The following is a 24,490-nucleotide window of genomic DNA, read 5'->3' on the forward strand; positions in this document are numbered from 1 at the left end:
CAAAAATATTATTTGAAAGGTTCAATGTGCTCACATGCGTTGTCTAAATGATTTGGTGAGGAGTCAGTTGTAAAAAGGTAAACTCTTCACTTCTGTGAAAAAATGGTTAAATCAGGAGAAAAATAATACCAGCAGGATGTTCTTGAAGTCGTGGTAAAGCAATTAAGCAATAATCTCTTCAATGTATTATAGAACAATGAATCATGCAGCAAAATTTTGCTCCACACAGCTGATTGACCGTTTTGAAGTCCAAATTTGAATCAAATGGATCACAGTTTGTAGCTAGGGTTCGAGAACAGGGTCTGTGGAATATCTTACAGAAATTTGGAGAGTTTGAAAAATATCTTTGACTCCAGTAACGTCGCTAATATCTACAGCAGGTGCTTGTTCTTCTATTGATCAATGGCCGACTCGTTTTAGGGCTTTTCGGTAAGCAAATGGTCACCCTTATTTTGAATAAAATTTTGTTTATCACTAATCTAGTATAAGCATTACTAAATGAAGTAGACTTAATTAAAATTTGTTATAGTTTAATTTTTAAAACTGCCCGAAATTGTAACAGAACTTATGGAAAGTCTAAGTAGTACTTAAAGTTGACGCTACTGACCCCAGTAGTAAATTTTAATATTTTCGACTCGTGTTGGCTCGTATATCTTCTCATGATGAAAAGACAAACCTTACTAAAGAGAAATGTCAAAAGAATGGGGAAAATATGGTGTATATTGCTGTCTGCATCGGTTAAATTTTGTAGCCTCTCTATTAAAAACCCGCTATAATAAACAGAATTTAAAAAAATTGAATTTATTTAAGTTATTTAGCCTCGATTTATCACATAACCTTGTTTTAATATGATTAGTCTGATTAATTAGTTCATCATAGACCGCGGAGCAATAAAGTCTAGCAAAATTGAAAAAATCAGCTATTGAACAAGGAAAAAAGATTGTGTTGTATATTTAAAATTAAAATTCTAAAATGTTTTTATTTTTTTCAGTATGTTGTATAAATGATATCATTAATCATAGTCAAAGTTAAAGAAATAGATTAAATATATTGTTTAATTTATGCAGCAATCACTCAACTTTACTTCATCTTTGCATTAACTTTGAAGCAATGACATTTGATGCAGCTTCTGCTTTAAGTTATCAATCTCAACTTAGTTTAAGCTGCTTGTTTGCTCGTCTCACTTTTGGCTGAAGTTTGGCTTGAAGTTTTTTATTTTTTTTTTTATTTTTTTTTTAATTTTTATTTTAATTTATTTTTTTTTTAAATTTTTTTTTTTTATTTTTTTTATATTTTTTTTTAGTATTTTTTCAATATTAAATTTTTTTTTTAATTTTTCTCAAGTTTTTTCAATTTTTTTCAATTTTTTTCCATTTTTTACTATTTTTTATTTTATTATATTTTCCGTATTTATTTTATTCTGTTTTGTTGTAATTTTTTGGCTTACTATTGCAGCATAAAACGTGCAAAGTGCACCAAATTCCAGTTTCAAGCTTGTTACTGCTGTCAAAAACCAAAAAAACGTCCGACCTGAGTTGCGCCAAAAACCAAAAGCGGCTTAAACGAAGTGTTTTTCGGCTGTTTTTTATTTCAATTACCATTTATATACTTTTGTTCATTTGCCCAACTGCGTTCGTTTAGTTTCGAGTTGGTTGTAGAAACGCTTACGCAACTCGACGTTTTGCGACTTGTAAGTGGTGTGATGCGGCAACTCGCTGAGCTCGCTACTTGAATTCGTCTGCTGTTTGTAGTATTTGTTTTTTATGCAGCGTGTACTTGCGGTGCACCCAAAATATTTACCGCTGCGCTTCTTCGTATTTGACGAGGCACTTAATTTGTCTGCCGTTTTATGGCTCATTGTTTTTAATGCGTTTTTGTTGTTTTAATTTAATTTTAATTTTTTTATATTATGTTTTTGGTTTTTTGTTTTAATTTTTTTTGTATCTTTTGTTGGTCTGTTGCAAGCATCCGCTGCTTGAGTTTGAATAGTTCAGAAAAATAACGAACTGTTGCACCAATCACTGGCAGCAGTTGAAGGGCATGCGCTGCAACTTGAAAAGTTGAAAAGCCGCGGTGCACATTTTATTTGCTCATTACTATTTACACAGTTGATTATGCGACCTTTCAAAGCGACAGTGCGTTCAACGCTTATTTACTTAGCACGCAGCTGCTTTTGTTTTGACTTCTTTATTAATTATGTTTAAGTTCCCTGTGCTGCTTGTTTGCATAATAAAATATGGGTCATCTTTATTAATAATAACAACAATAGCACTAAAAGTTTTCGGTAGCGTTATAGATTGTCTCATGTAATCTGTTTAAATATGACGAATGTGTTTTATGATCAACTGCTCTCTTTCACGCTGTGCTGCGCCAACCTTGTGCGCCTATTTTGCATGATTTTTATTTGATTTTCCCATAGTAATGTTGGCAATTATATTCATTTGGAATGGAGGTTATTCAAATGCAATCATTCATTTATTTATTTACATATATTTCTTGTTTCCAATATTTTGAAGTTCTCAGACAATTATGAAAATTTTCAAGGACAAATTTACCTAATTACTTTTTGATGTTCAAAAATTAATTTTTTTCCAAAAACGAAATTTTTTAATTTTTTTTTAGAAAAGATAATTTAGAGCAACTATTGGAGTTTACTCATAGACCCTTCGGATATAGCTTGGTGAGTAATGGAGGTTTGCCAAACACGATCCCACTTTTCTTTAGGGAAAGCAGGTTCAGAGTGAACATAGAAAAAGGTCGTGTAAAGGCGTGATAGCTTCGCGAAAACAATAAATTCTTATACGAGTGGCTCAAAATTGTAAGACAGAGTTGCTGTGGGTATATACTTTCCAAAGGGTGTTTGGGGTTAAGAAGGGTGTGGTATATTATGAGCTTCTAAAATCAAGTGAAAATGGTGACACTAATCGCTACAAATAACAAAGGATCACTTTGAAGCATACATTGTTTAAAAATCGTCCAGAATGGGCCAGAAGATACGGCAAAGTAATATTGTAACATGACAATGCATCTACACACAAAGTAAAATCGGTTCAGGATGTAACCAAAGTACTTGGTTGGGAGCTGCTACTCCACCCGTCATTCAGGCACCCGTATTCACCAGGCATGACCCCTACCCATTACCATTTGTTTTCATCGAAGGGACACGCATTGGCTGAGCAGCACTTCGATCCTTACTCAGAAGTCGAAAATTGGGTGTCTGATTGGTTTGCTTCGAAAGACGAACTTTTCTATAGGCATGGTATTCACAAATTGCCAGAAAGCTAGTCAAAATGTGTAGAAAGCCATGGTCAATACTTTGAATACTTTTCTTTATTCTTTCATTCAAAATAAGTATTTTGCATTCACTAAACATGCTCATTTGAAACCCGTACACCTGCTAAAATCAACTGGAAGTTTGAGAGTCTTTATATAGTATAAGCTACATGGATTATAGCGAACTTTTTGACTCGCTTTTATCCAAACTCTATTCAAGAAATTTCTTTAAGAAAATATTATCTCCGAATTTCGAATAGATACCTTAGAAATTGAACGATATTTTCGGTAAGAAGTTAGCCATAGACACTGTGGTCCACATATTGGTTATCTGGGGTTGCAACAGTTGAGCTCCACTTTAGAGAATTTTAAGATTCGAGATGCCACACCTTAAAACACTGTTTTTACAATGTTCTATGCAGATGTATTCGTTGACGTTTGATTTATGTAGCGTGAATAATTCATATGGAATTTTAATTGTATTATATGAGATGTAGGTGTGGTTGTGGTCTACTTTGCCCACTTTACGTAATAATTTTACATTATAAGTAAATGTACTGTTACACTTAACTTTTGGTCACTGATAATAGTCGACTAGTTATTTTCAAGGAAACTGGAACATACCTGTTTTTAATCAGAATTGTACATATAAATTGATTGCCATTGGACATACCTGTAAGAGATTAGAAAAAAGTTTTTGTTTAATTAAATTTTCAATTATTTTTGTATATATATAATATTAATTAATTTACAAAATAAATTATAATTTATTTATACACACATACTAGTATCTATCAGTAGACTTTTTCCTCGACGAATTATTCAAACTTAGATGTGTTTTCAACAAATAATTTTTTAAATCTTAACTTTTTTGTTGCTTTTTTAAAGTTAGTTCACTTTTTGTAAAGGATTGGAATTATTTACAGTTTAAAAGTATAAAACAACTAAGTCGAAATAATTTCTTGTATAAAATATTCACAAGTATGCACTCCAAATAATTTCTTGTTGATTTTTTGCATAAAATTGTAAAAACGCGCAAGTTTTTCAGCTTGAAATAAAAAAACAACTAAGTCGAAACTTTTTTTTTATAAAAATTGTACAATTCACTTATAATTCATCTTTGAGCTGACCTCGTATCATACGGGTAACACCATTAACATTTCTCTACCATAATTACTCATGGTATTTTGCATGCAGAAGACGTCTTCAAGAATTGCAAATTTTCATTATTTATTTATTGCTTGTTTATTGACTATATATTTTAGTAATATCTGCATTTTTTCATGTTAATAAGGCTTGGGCAACACTTCGCTTTGCTAATCTCCACATTTATATGCAGCGTATGACTTACAGGTGTAATATTTACAGCCAAGCCCAAATATGAGCATATGAATAGTGGTTACATATATTCATACATTAACACATGTTTATATAAATGTATGAAATCTCGATTTTGTTAACGTTTACTTAGTTGAAATTTTAAGATAAGAAGAATGTGCGTTAAATAATGTAATTAAGGGTTGCCATCTGTACTTAAAAGTTAAAAAAATTATTAAATAAATCAATATCAATTTTCTTCAACATTTTCTTTTCCCGAACTATTACTACATTTGTTGAAAACAGAGTTGCCACCTAACAGAAAAATTAATCTTATAAAAAATGTTATTAATTAAATAAACCGATATTTAAAATTCTTGAACGATTACTAAATTTTTTAAAAACAGAGTTGCCACCTAACAAAAAAATTAATCTTATAAAAATTGTCATTAATTAATTAATTAAATAAACTGGTATATAAAATTGAACAAATGAAATTGGAGATTTAAAAAAAAAAAAATTGCAGGGTTGCCACTTAACAAAATATTAAAAGGTTATGATTTCACAGCATTAAAAGAATCAATAAAGAAATATTTTATTATAAATATATATTTATTTTATTATAAAACCTCTTAAAAAATGAAAATTGTTTCCTAATTACACTTTTAATGGCCGTTGAAGTCATTGAAGAAGTCGCTTGCATATATTGAGTATAATGTGTTTGAAGTGTGTTAATAGGGGGTTAGCACTTGAGCAAGGGTGGACTGTTAAGTGGAAATCATCTCGATTAAGTCGTGACATGCTTATCTAGTCAATATATCCATTTCCTTTCCGCCAATTTTCTCTTTTATTAGGTATCTGAAGAAACAAATAAATTTTACTTGCGTTTTTTCACACTTTAAGCCTTAAACATAATCTCATAATCTAACTTGGAGTATCAAAAAAGGTATCGTAATAAAATAGTTTCCTTAAATATTATCTGATACGTGGCCTCCCCGAATCAGAAATAATTATAATCGATCCAAACGTTGGTTTAACTTCAAGTGTCGTAAATGAGAAGCTCCGCCCTTATAACACAACATGTGTAAACACCTATTTAGTAGTCCTTCCTCATGTTTATTTCCTCATACCGCCACAGCTCACACTCAAGCCACTATTTGCATGCAACAACTCCAATGCAAACACAAATATCATATATAAACACAAATGTCGGCAACTTCTGAGTGAAATAATTTCATAATTTTTCATTTGCTTGAAGCCGAAATGTTGCCAAAATGAGTGAGTATGTGTATGTGTGCGTGAACAAAATGTTTCCATGTTAATTAAGCGCGCAGCAGCAGGTGTGAGGGCAAATACTTTGTGCAGCAACAAACCACAGAAATAAATGTATTTATTTATATTATATACATATGTATATGTATATGTTAAGTACAAGTGTATGTGTGCAAACAAAAGCATTGCATAAAATAATGTGTGAAGAATGCAAAGAAACTTTTACTTATTTACACACGTGTTTTTACTTCAGCATAGCGACATACATATTATGCATACCTACACACATACACACACTTTGACATATGTTGCAAGTGTGCACATGCTTGCGCATACACCGCTAATTAAGCTTAAAGCGGGCGTTGCGAGCGCCATGCGCTGGACAAAAACATGTTACATAGCAGCGGCCCGAGTGAGCCACGGCGAATTTCGAAAATATTTTCGACGGCACAAAAACCCTACAACAACAATACAAATATCTTAAAATATACTAAAATGAAAAGAAAGCAACTAAAAAGCGGCATTGTTTACGCTGAGGCAAACTAAAGTAAATAGCGCTGACTTGAAAGCCTGAGAAAGTACACAACGAAAGACTTAAGCAACGAACCCGCCACGTACTTGGGGCACTGTAGCAACGCATTGACACAAAAAGCGCTGAATTTCGTGCAGCGTTATGGTTTTTTGATTTGCATTTTGAAGTCGGTTATTTCCTTGCGGCTTGCTTGGTTTTTATTTATTTTCGATTTTTGTTTTTTGTGATTTATTTTATGTTTATTTATAATATTTACAACTTGACACCCTGTTCAAAATTATGTTCTTGTATAGAAAACTTTTTTATTTGACGAGATATCTTCATAAAATTTGACATGGATTATAAGCAAAGGCAAAGATATAATCTCCCATTAAATGGATCATATCGGTTCGCTAAAGCAAATGGCTGCCCTACAAACTGAACTATGATAATTTTATCCTTATATGGAAAACTTTTTTATTTGACGAGATATCTTCATAAAATTCTCCTGGGAATATTTTCAAAAGTAACGGTATACTATTCAAATAAATTGTTCAGATCGGACTACTATAGCAAATGGCAGCCATACAAACTGGCTGATCAAATAAAGTTCTTGAACGGAAGCAATTTTATTTTTGAAGGGTATTTTAGCTTCGTTGCAACCGAAGTTTAAGTTTTTTTATTTTTTCCGCATTTTTTACTTTTAAATTTTTTTCAATTAAATTTTTTTTTTAATTTTTCTAATTTTTTTAATTTTGTTCTAAATTTTGTATACATTTTTTTTTATTTTTTATTTAATTTTTTAAAATTTCTTTTAATTTTTTTTTTAATTTTTTTTTAATTTTTTAAATTTTAAAATTTTAATTTTTTTTGTTATTTTTTTAAACTTTTTTGTTAATTTTTTCTAATTATTTAAATTTTTAACATTTTTTTTATTAAATTTTTTTTTAATTTTTAAATTTTTTTTATTGTTTTTTTCTAACTGCATTGTCACATATTTACTTCTTTTGCTGTTTTTTCTGCTTCTCCTTTTTCTTTCATTAATCTCTCTCACTCATTAACTTGCCACACAATCCGCAACTACGACAGCAACGCGAACGCAACTGCCTTAACCGCCTTTTCCTTGTTACAACTTCCTCGTTGCTCGGCGCCGCGCTGTTCACACTTTTCCGTCAGCAATTCAACTGTAACAATAAAATTCGTATCGAGTTTTCCTGCTGTCCGCGCCTTTGTTGTTGCAGCGCGTATTTGCTTTCATTTTCATGCATTTAATTGCATTTCGCCGTCTCTCGGCTCACAGCTAATTTGAAATCATCCGAGAGCAGTGCTTGCCACGACGCGGTCGCAGAAGGGCTCAAACGCGCCGCAAACCATAACATTTCCGGTTAAAAAAAGAAAAATTATGTGGTGTATTTATAATTTGTTGAAAATAAAAGTGGTTAACAATCAAATAAATAAAAGTGCACTTGAGAAAGGAAAAAGTGAAAAAAACAAACGTTCACGCTTGCTCATTTGAAGTTATTAAGAAGTGAAGATGAGAAAAAAATGTGTTTCCTATGCTTTGTGTTCACACACATACATACACACGCATACAGACATGGACACAAAGTGGCTACAATCGCTAATTTGCGGCTTGTTGAGTTGTGTCGTTTTCACACAAAGCTTTTCACTTTCGAAATCGCAGTTGACAATTTTCGCGCATTCGCCATGCTTATGTGACGGCGTGGTCATTTAATGGCGAATAGCGTGGAAATTCGAAAGCACAAGCAATTTTAATTAAATATTTTTTTTTTGTAATATGCGGAGCAATTTACACTTACTTGAGAAGAATGATGTTTACATGTGTTTAAACAAAGTCTGTGTAATTTATTAGGAAACATTTCTACAATTGTAAATTTATACTTTTGAAAAAAAAATACATAGTAATGTAGTAGGGAAATTGGTAGTGATACATTGACTCCATTTAAGCCTCGGGCCAGTTCTGCACTATTTACAGATTTTTGTATTTCTATAAAAAATGTAGCTGAAAGAAATTCCAGGATTTGTCTACCAAAGATAAAAATTTCAATTATACATATCCACATACATATGTATGTATGTATGTATGTATGTATGTATGTATGTATGTATGTATTTGTACATATATTTTTTGTATATACAGGGCTACCTACTGTACTTGGTACAAACTATTATAAAAAAATTTCAAAAAGTTAAATGAATTTTCTTTCGAGATTTAGATTTCTTGAACGATTATTAAATTTTGTAAAAACAGAGTTGCCACTTAACAGAAAAATTAATTTTATAAAAATTTTCATTAATTCAATAAACTGATTTTTAAAATTGTGGAACTATAAATTATTAAATTTCGTAAAAATAGTGTTGCCACCTAACAGAAAAATCTATTTTATAAAAATTGTCATTAATTCAATAAACTGATTTTTAAAATTCTGGCACGATTACCAAATTTTTTGAAAACAGAGTTGCCACCTTACAGAAAATGTAAAATTATAAAAGTTGTTGTTTGGATAAATTATAAAATAAAAATATGCAGGGTTGTCTTTTAACAAAATATTAATAGGTTATATTTTTACAGCATTAATAGCATCAATAAAAGAATATTATAAATAACAGTCGTCTGTGCGGTAAAATATAACAAAAATGTATTTTTTTGGGGTGGCCACTTATTTAAGATTAAAAGTTATCCTGTTAAAGCATTATAGGAAAACTTAGTTTATAACATAATAAAATTAAAGTATTTATACAAATTTAAATAATAGAAAACACTTCTAACAGGGTTGCCATATTTAAAAGTTTGTTATAAATACTTTTAAAATTAATCTGTAAAAAATTTTCTGTATCAAATGGATCTTAAATTATTAAAATGCTGGAAAGTTTTTGAAAATGGTTTGAAACTTTATAATTTGGCAGGGTTACCATTTGTTTATTTAATAATTTTAGTTTTTAAGTAAAATGTTTTCTGTGATATATAATTCCTTATGATAATCACCGAAATCATAAGTTTTTTTTTCGAGCCAGTATTGCCATATATTTTAGAGATTTGTTCTCCGTTCTCCCGACAGTCGATCTATGTAATCGGAACGGCCCCGGATTTTTTATTTGGTAAAGAACTGTCAACTCGGCAGAATTCTGCCCGTACAACAACAACAACATTTTGTACCTATTTAAATTTTCTTATTAATCTAAAATCGTCCCTACCGGAAAACATTACTCACAAATACTGCTCATAAAATACATTTCATTCTTTATTGTCTCATTACGCTGAGTAATACGTTTTCGAACACTGAATAAAAGAAGTAACGAAAAAAAATTGAACTCCTCTCCATTAAAAGCGTGTTCACACATTGTCGTTGTAATTGGAAGCACACGAATTGCACTGGTTTTTGCTGCCGAAACTGCACAACGCATGTTGCATGCAACATTAACGTAAGATTTACAACACGACACGCATGCGCTGCGCTAAATTTCCCATCCAGCTCACACACAAATATATATACATATACACACATATATACTTGCAACCATGCGCTAAGGCAATAAAAAGAATTTTAATTACCACAAAACAACAAAAAGCCGCAAGCTATGTATTTGGACGACATTTTTTAGAGCAAATAAAAGCATAAGACAAACGCGAAGTAATCGCTACACGAAAGTGTTGTTGTAGTTTTGCTTGCTTTTCCTACTTTTCTGTGCCATCTTGCCGAAGTACTCGCATGTTTGGCGACTGTGAATTATTGCTTCAGCACGCAATGGGAGCAACACGATTGGGAGACATGACTCAAATACGAAATTATTGACGAAATCAATTCTAGTGAATAGGGGAGCGAAGATGGAGTACGAAGAAGCAGCAATATGCTAGAGTTAATGGTGTAAATTATGCTGCGATTTAGGCATGAGAATTGATGGATTGTTTTTTGCCAAAACTGTACCCTAGTCAATGTAGTCTTAAAACAGAAATCACTTTCTGTAGCCCTTAATTACTTTAGGTCTTCTGTTATGGAATAACCCTACAGGCAGCGTGTCTAATTTCGATACTTAGTTATAGTAAAAAATCACTGGTGGCAACACTCGAACAAAGAAAAAACAAGAAATCATTGAAAATCAGAAGTGTAAAAGTAAATGAGAAAGTACAAAGGTACATCGCAGCTTAGATTGGCCGAAGAGTGGGCAGCGTTTCGTCAGAGAGGAAAAATATAATTATGAAGAAAATAATATTTGAAAAGTAAAAGTAAGAAAGAAAAGAGCGTAACTAAATTTGTTGTAACTGGGAGTTACGTTGTGAAAATTACTTTTATTTTTTATTTATTCATTAGTAAAATTGTGATTTTGTAGAGTTGCCAACTACTATTATATTTTCATATAATTTCATTCAAGGTATATAATTTTATTTAAAAGTAGAAAATTACAAATACTGAACTAGTGCGTCGTTTAAATTATTTTTAAGCATTATGTGGAAAGAGGTTGCCACCTTATTGATTTTTGTATTGGAAAATGGTTACATTTATAAAAAAATGCAACATTTTTGTATGAAATTAATATTTATTTTTAAAATATTTTATCTATTAAATCTATTAAATTAAATTTAGTAAGTGTTGCCACCTTATTAATTGCTTTATTAGAAAAATTAGAAAAATATGAAAATTTTTTATTAAAATAATATTTGTATTTAAAATATTGCACCAAATAAAACTGATTCAATATGACTTGCCACTTTTTTTTTTTTAATTAAAAACGTTAAAAACCCTTATAAAATTAAATTTTTTAGTTTATAAAAAATTATAAAAAAAATAGTGACAAATTACTCGAATACAGATCACTTAACCGTAGGCTCTTCCATTTTTTTTTAATAAAAGTTAAAGTTAGTAGGGTTGCCAATTTTCTTAAATAAAATGTGTTTAGCTTATAAAAATTATAAAAAAATACTGGCAAATTACTCGAATACTGATCACTTAACCGTAAGTTTTTTCATTATTTTAAATAAAAGTTAAAGTTAATAGGGTTGCCAAGTGCCTTCAAATAAAATTTTTTTAAACTAAATAAAATTTTGGAAATTTTAAATCCATAATATATATAGATTTTTCAAAAACGTTTATTTAGGACATAAGTTAAAACAGAGTTGCCAGCTAGTTGAACTTTTTATTTTATAAATAATAAATAAAAAAAAAATAATTGCAAATGACTCTAGGACTGATTACTTAGCTGTGTACTTCTCTAAAATATATATTTTTTAATATAAGTTAGGTTGCCACTCTTCTTTAGATTATAATTATTAAATTCGGAAAAAGTGTTGCAAATTACACTGAAATTTGTCAGTTAACTGAGAAATTTCCAAAAGGTTTAATTTAAAGAAAAATTATAACAGAGCTGCCACCTTTTTATCTTTTTGGCTTTTAATGATTAAATTTATAAAAAAAAAATTAAATAAATGAATTAAATTTAAAAATGCCCTCCGCATGAATTGCTAAATATGATAAATTTATTAAAATAAAAAACTAAGTGATGGTTTTTAATAAAATAAAATGAAATAATCTTAGATTTTTATTTAAAATTATTCTTAAATTTTTATTTAAAATTATTTTTAATTTTTTTTTTAATTTGATAAATATTTTTTAAAATTAAAATATGAGAAGTAAAAAAGAATAGAATATTTTATTATTTGCACTTAAAAAATATTAATTTATTAATAAATAAATAAATTATTAATTAGAATTTTTTAATTCCATTTTATTTATAAATTTTCCGGTGTTTGGAATGCCAAAAGATTGACTTTAGATTAGTCGTAATATCTTTTTACTCCTTATCTAGACCTCTAAAATGAACCGTTACTAGCTTAATTACAATACTATAAAACCGTGTATTCTTCACTGCATTATATTTTACCTACACAGACACACACACACACACACAAATATGTTAACAAAACTAACAAATGCTTTTCTTTCCCTGTATTTCATTCTCAAAATTACTAAATGCATTTCTATGCAACGCAAGCACCGTTATTCCAGCATATCCCATTAGAAACACTACTTCTTAAATTTTTCTTTACCTTGAGCTGAATACATATACATACATACATACCTACGATTGTATATACACATACTATATTTACTATTATCACAATAAAAATTCCTTGGCCATGCCCCTTCCAATAAATTCATATCAACTATTTATTTACACATTATCTTTGTATTGTCTGCGACTGCTTTGTTAATGCTCGAAATTCTTTCATTGCTCATTTGCATAAAAATCTCGTAAAGCTGCCACAACGTTCTGCATTCAATTGATTATACAATGATTGGAATTTAATGTGCGAGTGTAGATTCTAAAGAATGCCACTTGTTGAATAATAAAACATAGAAGCAATAGAAGAGTAGAGAAGTAGAAGAGATGGAAGGGTTAGAGAAAAATTTCTGTAAGTACAGTTATTGGATTAAATGGTTATATTTTTGATTTTTATTCAGTTAAGTGGTTATGGATTATTGGATATTTCTGATTTTATTTGTATTAAAAAATTTAAATGGAAGTGAGTAGTAGATAAAAATAAGCTGTATAGATAGATAATACTTATGTTAGTGGAAGTAAAGTAAATGGGTTTGAGGTAAGTAGCATAAACTTTAAAAAATCCATTGGGCACAGAGAGTAATTACTTCAATTTGAAAAAATTGAATTTTGTTTTCATATTTCGTTGGTTTAGACATTCAAAAATATTAAAAAAAAAATAAAATTTAAATTATTTGCAAAGTTATAGGCCGGGTTAAGCGTACCTTGAAATGTCAGACGAATTTTTCTTTTTTTCCTACTTTTTACTATATAAACGTCAAGATATCTCAAGTTCGCATCAGTTAAATTACATAAATAATATTTTTAAGATATCTATCAATCGTAAAAAATAATAAAAACTTAAAACTTCTAGTTTGTAATATTTTTTAAATTAATTTACAAAATTCGAGAAAGCTTAAAAGGTGTGTAAAATTGACCATTAGCTTCGAATAACCGCGATTTTATGATGTTTCACAGTCTTTTTGGTTCATACGGTAATCATACTATGGTATGTTCAATAATCTCTCCGTATTTTATTTATAGATCGTGACGATGAGAAATCGGACTTGTTTACCTCCTCAACTTTAATGACTTTTGCTTTTTTCATAAATAAAATAAATTCATAAATCATAAAAAATGGAAAGTAAATCGAAGCGAAAGCTTTTTTTTTATCAATTGACAGGAAACACTAGAAATTTGCGTCTCTAGATTATACAAACCTCTTAACTGGTACGTTAATAAATAATATTGACAACTTTGGAGTGCCATAGGTCGTAGAGAGACTCTTTAGGCTTCCTAGCAACATTATTGGGCTAAATTTTTGGTAAGCAAATCAGATCAAGCAATGAAGCTGTCTTTTGGTCTCTTAATTGATGATATTTGATTCTGAGAAAGATTCGACTATGCGGAATATACGAGGTAGGATTTTGACTGATTAGATTTCTATAAGAGACATTCCCAATAACTTTATGATAATGGAGTCAAAATATTGATAATTTCATTAAATTATCGTCATTTTATTGGAAATAAGAATTTTATGTCTCTATAAAATAATCTAAGACTGAAATTATAAAAGCAGTGACTGATGGATAGCTGTTATAGACGCTGTTTGGAAGAAGACGGCTTAGACTTTCTGCTTGGCTGTTTTGTCTTTGAGAGATCAAAGCTTCAATACTAGGGAGCCCACAATTTCCGACACACCGGTGGAGATAAGGTTAGGGTAGACTGGTAGGCCAATGTGTAGTCATCCCTTAGGATGCATGCGCTTGACGTAAATTTCAACAGACGCTGTGGCCTCATAATCGATACCTCCTCCAATGTATCATACCGTGGGGAGTGCAAAATGCTTACGTCGTAGTCTTGCCAATGCGGGCCAAGTGCACAAGAGATGCTCCATTGTTTCCCTGGTGGCTCGCTCTAGACATATCCTGTTCCTACAGTCTCTTCTGCCGAGACCTGAGTGCCAATAGGAATTTTATGTACTTCTGATATTTGTTTTTCTTCTTTTCTTCTGCAGTTTTGCACTCAGGTAGCTCGTTCCATCGGGTTTTGATTTTTTAGCATGCTTTTTCGGCGATCTGCGCTCAGACAAAGTATGGATTTCCAATTGTTGACCCGTGGAGAAAAAGCGAAATAAAATATCTAAGCAAATTTGCATTGCCCTCAGAACGCATTATCGACTTCTAAGGTTGTTATAAAGGAGTTATATTCTATGGCTTCCTAAAGAACTGTATATGCCCTAGGGCGATCTTGAGAATCAGCCAGCGAACCCAACATAACTTAACCCAGCCTAAGTTGACTGATGAAATTGTTATTTGTATAATTACAAATAGTTTTCGAGATAAAATTTGGAAAATACTCGGTAAATCTACCCGGAAATATCGAGTTTTTAACAACTTAATATTGATTAGGTATTTTTATTTTTGCTTATTTGGGAATATATAACGCTTGACTATATAAAGTATGTCCAATAATAAAATCAACCCCTCATACTAAACAACGTATTACGCATACATTATTTTCATATTTTATATAAACTAATAACCATTATAAAAATGGAATTAATTTCCGAACACGCCCAGCTTTGACTTTGGCCATAAACTTGAGCTGCTGACAGCTGGTGGAATTTGCCACCAATAAATTCCTGCGATAATTAATTTCCACTTTTTTCATACAAACATTAGATTGAATTTCGACGACACGACTAACGTGCAAATGGCAAGCAAAAAGAAAAAAAATAGAAAAAATAAAATCATGAAAAAAACTAAAAATAAATGAACGCTGAAAAAACAACGGCAAAGCGTTGTAAACTTGCGAACAGTAGTAATTCGATATGGCAGCATCGCACCAGTTAGCTGTAATATATCAATGGACAACCGGTGTTTGGCAGCAAAGCTGAAGGAGTGCCACTGCCGAGCGCCAGCTGCCGCGCTGCAGCATGACAAAGCACAACACCACGCTATGTAGTTGTTGTTGTTGGCACGCTGAGCGCAATTCAAGTTCAAGGCGCGCACATTGCCACCGAGCTGGTGGATATTAGTGCATTGCTATCAGCCCGTTTGATGCGCTGGGGGCCAACGCCAGCTGTGTGTGCCTGTGTGTATGTGCGTGTAATTGCAGCAGCCACACACACACACATATATATGCACATAGGTGCAATAATAATAAACAATATTGCTGCACATTTGCACTTTGTTAGGCGAGTGCAACAGTCCGCCAACAACAACAACAGCATCATAAACAACAGTCTGCCACGGCAACCATTCATCGCCGTTTGCGTTTTTCATTTCAAATGCGGCACCTTCATGGTCGTCGGCCGCCTGGTCGGGAAGTGTTGCTGTGGAAATCGGATACAGTCGCCCATAGAGCGCTGCACTCCATCGCACTGACTGCACCTTTGTTGTGGTTGTTGCTGTTGCATGCTGTTGTTGCTGCTCTGCTTGAGTGCATCGTGCAATGTCTAGGGTGTGCAACAATCGTGCCGCTTACTTGTTGTTGCCCTGCCGCGGTTGCTTTACCGTCTGCTAGCTGGCAGCTTTAGAATCACGGAACTGAAAGTATGTGCTTCAGCGCCGTTTAGGCAACAACAAAAACATATTATTATGTATACATTTATTGTGTTTAGTATATGAGTCACGTGTGGCAAGTGTTTATGGAGTTCTTGATATTATGTGGCGTTGCAGGTGTCGCTTTGTGTGCAACAAGTGGCAATAGCGGCGAAATGTTTTCGCTTTATATTTTTTTGTGTTCTCAAATTCGCATCACTTTGGATTTTAGTGTAGAATTTTGAAATTTGAAAAGAGTTAGCTTAAGGATTTTTTAGAAAAATTAGGCTACAGGAAAAGTAACGAATTTTCCAAATAAGAAATTTTGGATTCTGTGACTTGGAACAGGAGACACCAGCACATCTGATCCTGGATTGCACAGCAATCTGTGGGAGAAGGCTTAAGGCCCTGGATTCTGTTTATATCAGCAGGGATCACATCACCTCGCTTGAGCCCGGCAAACTGCTGGAACTGTTCAGGCTGCTGGGGCTCTGTGAGGTCATGTGATAAAGTAGAGGGCAGAATAGACCCTAGGTCGCGGTGCATTACCTCAATTGACTATTCTAATTCTAATTCTAACCAAAACTGTGAAAAAGGAAGTAAGAAGGCTAGAAATAATTTGAAATTCAAAACCACACTTTTTTCTTATTTTTGAATTGCTGATTATGAACTTTGCTTAAATGTTTTCTTCAATACTAAATCCGGTACTTGTGAGCAAAATTTTCACTTTTATTTTTCTATCCGATTTTGGAGATTAAATATTTATTTTTATTTTTTTTCAATTCAGTATTTAGAATTTAAATTTCTTGTTTAATTTCTAAACCGACTTTTGGGGCTAAAACTTAATTTTTAATTTTGCAGTTCGGTACTTGGGAGTAAGAGTTGATAAATGATTATTATTTTTTTGTTTTTACGATCGGTCGGAACACAGACCTGTTTCTATCGAAATTCGAACTCAATTCTTTTTTCAATATAAATATTTCTAGTCACGCTAGCTTCTAGTCTTGAAGAGAAAAAGTCATTTCTAATTATTATTTATTTTTAATATTAATACTTAGCTATTGAATTTATTTCTTTATTTATTTTCTGAACTTTTCAATGCGCCAAAGTTTTCCTTAAATTATCTTTGTGATAAGCGATAATAACGGGTGATTTTTTTGAGGTTAGGATTTTCATGCATTAGTATTTGACAGATCACGTGGGATTTCAGACATGGTGTCAAAGAGAAAGATGCTCAGTATGCTTTGACATTTCATCATGAATAGACTTACTAACGAGCAACGCTTGCAAATCATTGAATTTTATTACCAAAATCAGTGTTCGGTTCGAAATGTGTTTATCGACAAATTTTTTTCAGCGATGAGGCTCATTTCTGGTTGAATGGCTACGTAAATAAGCAAAATTGCCGCATTTGGGGTGAAGAGCAACCAGAAGCCGTTCAAGAACTGCCAATGCATCCCGAAAAATGCACTGTTTGGTGTGGTTTGTACGCTGGTGGAATCATTGGACCGTATTTTTTCAAAGATGCTGTTGGACGCAACGTTACGGTGAATGGCGATCGCTATCGTTCGATGCTAACAAACTTTTTGTTGCCAAAAATGGAAGAACTGAACTTGGTTGACATGTGGTTTCAACAAGATGGCGCTACATGCCACACAGCTCGCGATTCTATGGCCATTTTGAGGGAAAACTTCGGACAACAATTCATCTCAAGAAATGGACCCGTAAGTTGGCCACCAAGATCATGCGATTTAACGCCTTTAGACTATTTTTTGTGGGGCTACGTCAAGTCTAAAGTCTACAGAAATAAGCCAGCAACTATTCCAGCTTTGGAAGACAACATTTCCGAAGAAATTCGGGCTATTCCGGCCGAAATGCTCGAAAAAGTTGCCCAAAATTGGACTTTCCGAATGGACCACCTAAGACGCAGCCGCGGTCAACATTTAAATGAAATTATCTTCAAAAAGTAAATGTCATGAACCAATCTAACGTTTCAAATAAAGAACCGATGAGATTTTGCAAATTTTATGCGTTTTTTTTTTAAAAAAAGTTATCAAGCTCTTAAAAAATCACCCTTTATAAGTGCGATATAAAACGATTTAATCGACCAGGTCTTGACCCTAGGGACATCTATTGGAAAACGGCGAAATTAAAGTTGTAGACCTAATAATTATATTAAATATTTCTTTATTTTAATCACACTTTCATTTAATATTGCTTTTCAATTAATTGCGAACACTCTATTTCCATTATTCATTAATGCCTACCCAATCATCTTAAGCGGTTTAAAAGAAAAAAATCACTTCGTTCAGGCTCATATTTAGAAATTATTATATAAAAACTGCATTATTAAAGTGGTGTAAATTAGTTTGAATGCTTAATTGAAGCTTTCGCTTTCTGACAATTCCAACAATCATAATGCCCCAGTTTTTACTTTCATATTAATATATTTTCCTTATCAATTTAAATTATTAGTAAATAATATTAATTAATCCATTAACAATGCTTATTAAACCGGTATTTGCATGAGAGATTGTTTCCTTTTTGAATTTTCTACTATGTCACAGTAGCATGGGTTTTCTAATCATATGTAGAAATACCTTCAGACTGATCTGCTGAATAAAAAATTAACAATGCCTTTCTTCTTTTTGAGTGATATACTATATATAGTACATTGTGACAAAAAAACACAGGGAAATTGTAATTTAATTTCCCCAGGTAAGTTTTTTTCCAAAAAAACTATAATTTGCAAAGTTGGTAGTACTGTCCTTAATTGCAATGCCAAATATAACCGGGATCTGTCGAACCAATTTGTTTACAGCAGTTTCTTAAGTCGGTGCACCTCAGAAGTGAGTTACGATTTTTACAATGGATAAAAATATCGAACAAAGAATTTGTCTCAAATTTTGTATTTATAACCAAATTTCTTGAGCAAAATCATTGCGAATATTGGAATGACTTACGGTGATTCAGTTTTATCAAAAACACAAGTCTATGACTGGTATAAAGCCTTTAAAGAAGGTCGAGAGATCATTGAAGATATGCTTCGTTCAGATACATATATTAAAACGTGGAAGAGTGTTAAAAAGATGGCAATAAAGCTCGACATCTCTCCCGAGTCCGTTCAAATGATTTTGGAGCATATTTTGGGTATGAAACGCGTTCTTGCTCGACTCGTCCAAATAAAGCTGAATTTTCTTCAAAAATATTACCGTAAATAAGTCTCTTTGAACATGCTTTATCGTAGGAACTTCGATCACACACCAGTGAGTTGGTTTTTTCGATATTCGTGATTTGGTGTATTAAGAATTTATTCTGGAGGAAAATGTAGTCAATAAGCAGTTCTCTTTGACCGTATTGAGGCGTTTGCATGAGAACATCCGTCGAAAACGACCGGAATTATGGAGGAAAAATTTATGGACTATGGGACGTTGATAATATGCCATCGAATCAAGCTACGATTGTGACCGAATTTATAGCCATAAGCACAAAGAATACCATAGATTAACCACCGCATTTACGAGACTTGATTCTGTGTGGTTTTTCTTGCTGAACAAACTGAAATTGACGCTGTTAGGAAGCAGTTCTCAGTCGATCGAAGCGATAAAAGAATTCGCGGAAAAGCTGAAAACCATCTCAAAAAGTCCGTACGAAAAGTGTTTCGACAAATCATTGGCATAAATGTATTACATCTGATGGATACTACTTTGAAGGCGACAAAATAAATATTGATGAATAATTAAATATTTTGCGTTTTCCTTACAATTTCCGGATCCTTTTTCATATTTAGGTTAAGCACTTGGGCTACTACATACACTGTGAAGCCATAAAAACAGAACTACTGAATTCGATCTTACAAATCAGCAAAGCACTTTGTGTCCAAAATAATTTGCTGCAGCATTTAATTTCAATTTCTACCAGCGCGATTGGCTATCTGAAGGTGTGAGATCTGATGTACCGGTGGCCTAGTGCAGAGCAAGCTCTAGTGAAGTTCAGCCATCCAGTAGTAGAACACACGAGTAGAAGGAACACTAACCCGTTCATATTCTAGAGTACCTTTCCTTGCCAACTCCGCTGTGGTCTGGCGTCCTTACTAGTCATATCATAAAGTGTAAGTGATAACGAGGTGTGGCATACCTTAACCAGCAATGAACGCACGGTCAGTGAGCACAAGGCTAGTATCGCCGCCTTGTTACAAGATTGTTTAGTCACTTCTTCGACTCTTAATTTTAATTTATTTATTTTTATGTTTTGCATAAAAGAGGCGATGTAGAAGTGCTTATTAGCAAGTTGGCAGTAAAGACATTCAAAATTTATTTTTTTTTTCAAACTTTATTTTCTTAATTGCTTAAATTTCTGATTTATAAAAATCTTCTAAAAAATTTTAGAAATGGGGTTCTAAAAAATTTGGAGTGAGGTGTCTGGTCAAAATTAAAGTAGTTTTAGTTAAAAGAATTTAGAAGGAACTGAACATAAGAAAAAATTAAAAAAATTATTTAAAAATATATTTTGAGCGTTTAAAGCAATTTTTCATTCTATAACAAATATTCTTATTTTAAATAAAAAATAAAAAAATAATTATGCTTTAATTTATTTTACTGAACAATTTTGTACTCCACATGTATAATGACTCACCTGTATTTTGTGCATCGATGCGTGCGTGATATCCCAAAAGACTGATGATCACAAGGATCAGTTGTGTGCGTATGTGGGGCATTGCAGCTTACTTGTTGTTATTGTTGTTTAATTGCTTAACACTGATAACGTTGAATTAGTTATTTTTATAAAAAAAAAATTTTTAATTTTCAAAAATTTTGAACCATGAAAAAGTATTTAACAAAAGTTTCACTGAAAGTTTTTTGTTCGTTTTTGAGACTTGAAAAACACTAAAAAAATATAAAATTTAAATAATTAATAAAAATCAAAAAAAAATTAAAAAAAAATATATTATAATCCACTAAGCCACTGAACAAACAAGCAAGTTTTTTAAATTTGCATGTGAAAAATTCTTTTCGCGCGTATAAGAAAATATATATGTAAATCAGTTTTACATGTTTGTTATATAAAAATATGTGCACATTTTTTTATATTTATTGGTCTTGTTCTTTGCACCACACAGTCGCGGCGCGCGACCGCAAATTCTGCGCCAACTCGTTTCTTGAATGAACTCTTTATTATTGTTGTTGTCGTTGCGCTTTTTTCTTTCGAATATCTTTTCTGTTCTTTTTTCGCACACACCTTCGTTCTGCAATTCTATAATTTAATATTTTTTGTTGTAATTTTTCTGTGTCTGCTGCGGTGTGCGCGTTCGCCAGCGAACAGGTGAAGTTGGCGGCTGCAAAACCCGTAGTGGTAAGTATGTCACCGTTACATGTGGCGGCAGCAAAAGCAGCAAAAAAGCGCTAACACTGAAAACACCAACAATTGCTGCAGCAGCACCACCAACAACAATAACAACGAAATAATCTGTGACGAGCAATTTCAGTGTTATTTTTGATGTTTCATATTTTGCGTTGCTGCTTTTGCGCTTTCTGCCCCATTCAAGTGTTTGCGCCAACTTTCTTTACCGTTGCGGCGTTGTGTTGTGAATTTTTACAACTTGTATTTAGTTTATGTTGGGTTAAATGTTAAAAAAAAATTTTGAAATTTGAATTTTTTTGTTTTTTGATTCGAAAGTGTTTTGAAAATTAAAAATATTCCAGTTTTGCAACGGTTTCCAGTGTTAGTGAAAAATAATTTTTTTTTTCAAAAAATTTTCTCAAAACTTTTTTCAAAAATTTTTTTTTTCAGTTTTGAAGTTTTTTTTAGATTATTTTTTTTTTTGGATTCAAACTTTGAATTAATTTTAAAAATTTAAATTTTTCCAGTTTTGCAAAGGCTTAAGGCGTAGAGTGTCAATAATTTTTTCACAATTTTGTTTAATTTTTTAATTTTTTTGATAATTTTTATTTTTTTTTTTATTATTTAAAAGTCCGCTTCTGGCGTATAGTGTTAGTGGAAGTTATGATAATTTTTTTAAACACTTTTTTTTTAATTTAGATTTTTTTTTAATATGCACACTGCTTTTATATTTTTGAAAATTATTATTTTTTCAGTCCAAAAGTTGTTTGAGATTTCAAAACTAAGAAGTTTGCAGTTTTCAGCATTTGAAGTAACGGTAACTTTTTTTCAATAATTTTCTTTTGATATTTTTTGATTTTTTTCGAAATTTTTTTAAATACAATTTTTTTATATATTAAAAAAAAAATTTCATTAAATTTGCTTCGGAAAAATATATTATAGCTAAATTTATTACACTTTTATAAATCGAAAATGCTTTCGTTTCAATTTTCACACGCTAGTTTCTTTTATCTTATGTTTTTTTCTGTGTTAAACTTTTCAATTGCGTCTGCGCATGCGCACCCGTTCATTTGCCTCGCTCAACTAAAGTCACCGTCGCAGCGCATACAACGCGTCAACTCCAACTTTTTGTAACTTTCGTTCAACCAAATTGGCTACAACCGCGTTGTTGTTGTTGTTGTGTTCGATTGCCGAAGCTCTGGCGTCTCTCGAAAGACCGAGCTGATGCAACAGCTGTTAAAGCATACCGTGTAAGACACCACCAACCTACGGTATATGTACGTCCACAGGAAAGCAGGAATAGCGACAAAACGAAACGGAAACGTTCAAACGGTAAACGGCGGTCAAAGTCGCGCTTAAGCGTTGCAGCCAACCGACACGTTCAGGTGGTAAAAGTCAACTGAAAGCTGTCGGACACCTTCATAGTAGTTGCGCTTAGCGTGTGGCGCGTGTGGAGCTTGGCGCTCAGCCATTTGTTGGCTGTGGTCTTACGGTAAACTTGGCTTACAACATCGAACTTGGTTCAAACCTAACTTGCGCGTGCTCACACTCTCTTTGAAGCACAGCAAACATGTTGCCAACGCTTTTTCTCTCAGTTTCATTTGCTGCTCTCATTGTATTTCATTGTTCGTGGCTTAACGTTGCGCTCAGCGCTCTGATTCACCTGCTTAAAGCATTTCTCAAGCTCTGTGCCTCAGCTGGCTTGCAGCGTGTGCATTTTCTTTTGCCTGCGGCTTCGTCTATTTTTATACATTATTTGCCACATTTTGTTTATTTGGCTTTTTTTCTTGCCACTCGACTTTTTCTCTTTACACACTGCGCCAATTCCGATTGCAATTCAACCGCAAATTCGACTGTTTTAATTTATTTTTATTGCTTCTTTGGTAATTTTGTTTTTGTTTTTTCTCAATTTATTTTTCAGTTTTTCTTTGCCACAAATGCGTTCTTCAGTTTCAGCTCTTACAGCTTAACAGTTTAGTAACAATATTAATTACGTTTGCTGGAAATTGTGTTAAGTGGTTTAATCCAATAATTCGCAAATGACGCTGAAATCGTTTTCACAGTTAACGTCGAGACGCTTTAGCGCCGTTCGCTTGCTATGTGTGAGTTATTTAGTTGTATATGTAGATTGTGCGACTAGTTCAGCGCCGAATCCAGTATATGTGATTGCATTAATATGGTTGGTTTTAAATTTTATGCTATTAAAATTCAGAAGTCTTCGGGTGAGATAAATATTGGTTAAAAATTTGCAACAACTATTTTTTTGATACTATCACAATAAGTTGCACATAAAAAATTGTATGTCAATGGATCTGATTAACACCTGGAGCTAATATATAAAAACATACACATATATGATATTATGGTCAAATACTTGGTATATCACTAAGTAAAGAACATTTCGCATACGACAACATTTTAAATTCCATTATGTAGATCTTATAGATAAGCCAAGCAGTGCGTGAAAAGTATGAAATTGAACTTCAATATTTCAAACTACTCAATACCGAAAATCATGACGCAATACGAGATATAAGAAACTCAGGAACTATTGATGATATTATACTGGAAATCGGTTAATCTGTAAAACATACGTAGGTTACCATTTATACATACAGGGGTTTCCATAAACAGTGATATAATTTCTCTGAAGAATAAATTCATTGAACTAATTGCTAAAATAATCTAAATGTTTTTTCAATTAATGTGAACTACAATCAAGACAATCAAGTTCTGAATACAACATCATTCAATTGATCTCCACGACTTCTTTGGCAAAAACAACTTCGATGAACCCAATTTTCGAGTACTTTTTCCACTAAATCTCAATATCGTATGTCATAAATAGCATGTTCAATATTGACTTCTACAGCTTGAAGACAGTCTGGTTTATTGCTAAAGACACATGGCTTCAAATAACCTCACAAAAAGTAGAATAATGGTATTAAATCACAACTTCTTGGAAGGAATTCAATGTCATAATTTCTTGAAATAATCGAGGCTCAAAAAATTATTTGCAATAATTTGTTTGTCGCACTTGATGTATGGCACGTAGCTCCGTCTTGTTGCAACCAATTGTTGTCCAGATTCATTTCTTTCAATTGCGGTCATAAAACTTTGATTTTCATCGATTTATACCGCTCTCCATTGGCAGTAGTTATGTCACCATCTTTAT

At 32.1% G+C, this 24,490-nt stretch overlaps 1 protein-coding gene across 5 annotated transcripts in view; it reads right to left on the minus strand.

The window, feature by feature from the left end:
• Positions 1-22,718, minus strand: part of LOC105227463 (uncharacterized) — a 93,586-nt gene extending 70,868 nt beyond the window's left edge. Inside the window, exons 1-2 of one of the 5 annotated variants that reach the window (XR_007422667.1) lie at positions 22,586-22,718; positions 20,611-20,861 (exon numbers count right to left, since the gene is read on the minus strand). Coding sequence is in view for 1 of the 5 variants with exons in the window: in XM_049455609.1 (XP_049311566.1) it covers positions 20,611-20,692 (82 nt within the window). In the remaining 4 variants the exon portion in view is untranslated. Of the gene's footprint in view, positions 1-20,610; positions 20,862-22,270 lie in introns of all 5 variants that reach the window. The other 4 variants (XR_007422666.1, XR_007422665.1, XR_007422668.1 and 1 more) reach the window with 4 other exon arrangements.
• Between the last annotated feature and the right edge of the window lie 1,772 nt (positions 22,719-24,490).

Source organism: Bactrocera dorsalis, chromosome 4, assembly GCF_023373825.1.
Source record: "Bactrocera dorsalis isolate Fly_Bdor chromosome 4, ASM2337382v1, whole genome shotgun sequence".
Classification (NCBI taxonomy): Eukaryota; Metazoa; Arthropoda; class Insecta; order Diptera; family Tephritidae; genus Bactrocera; species Bactrocera dorsalis.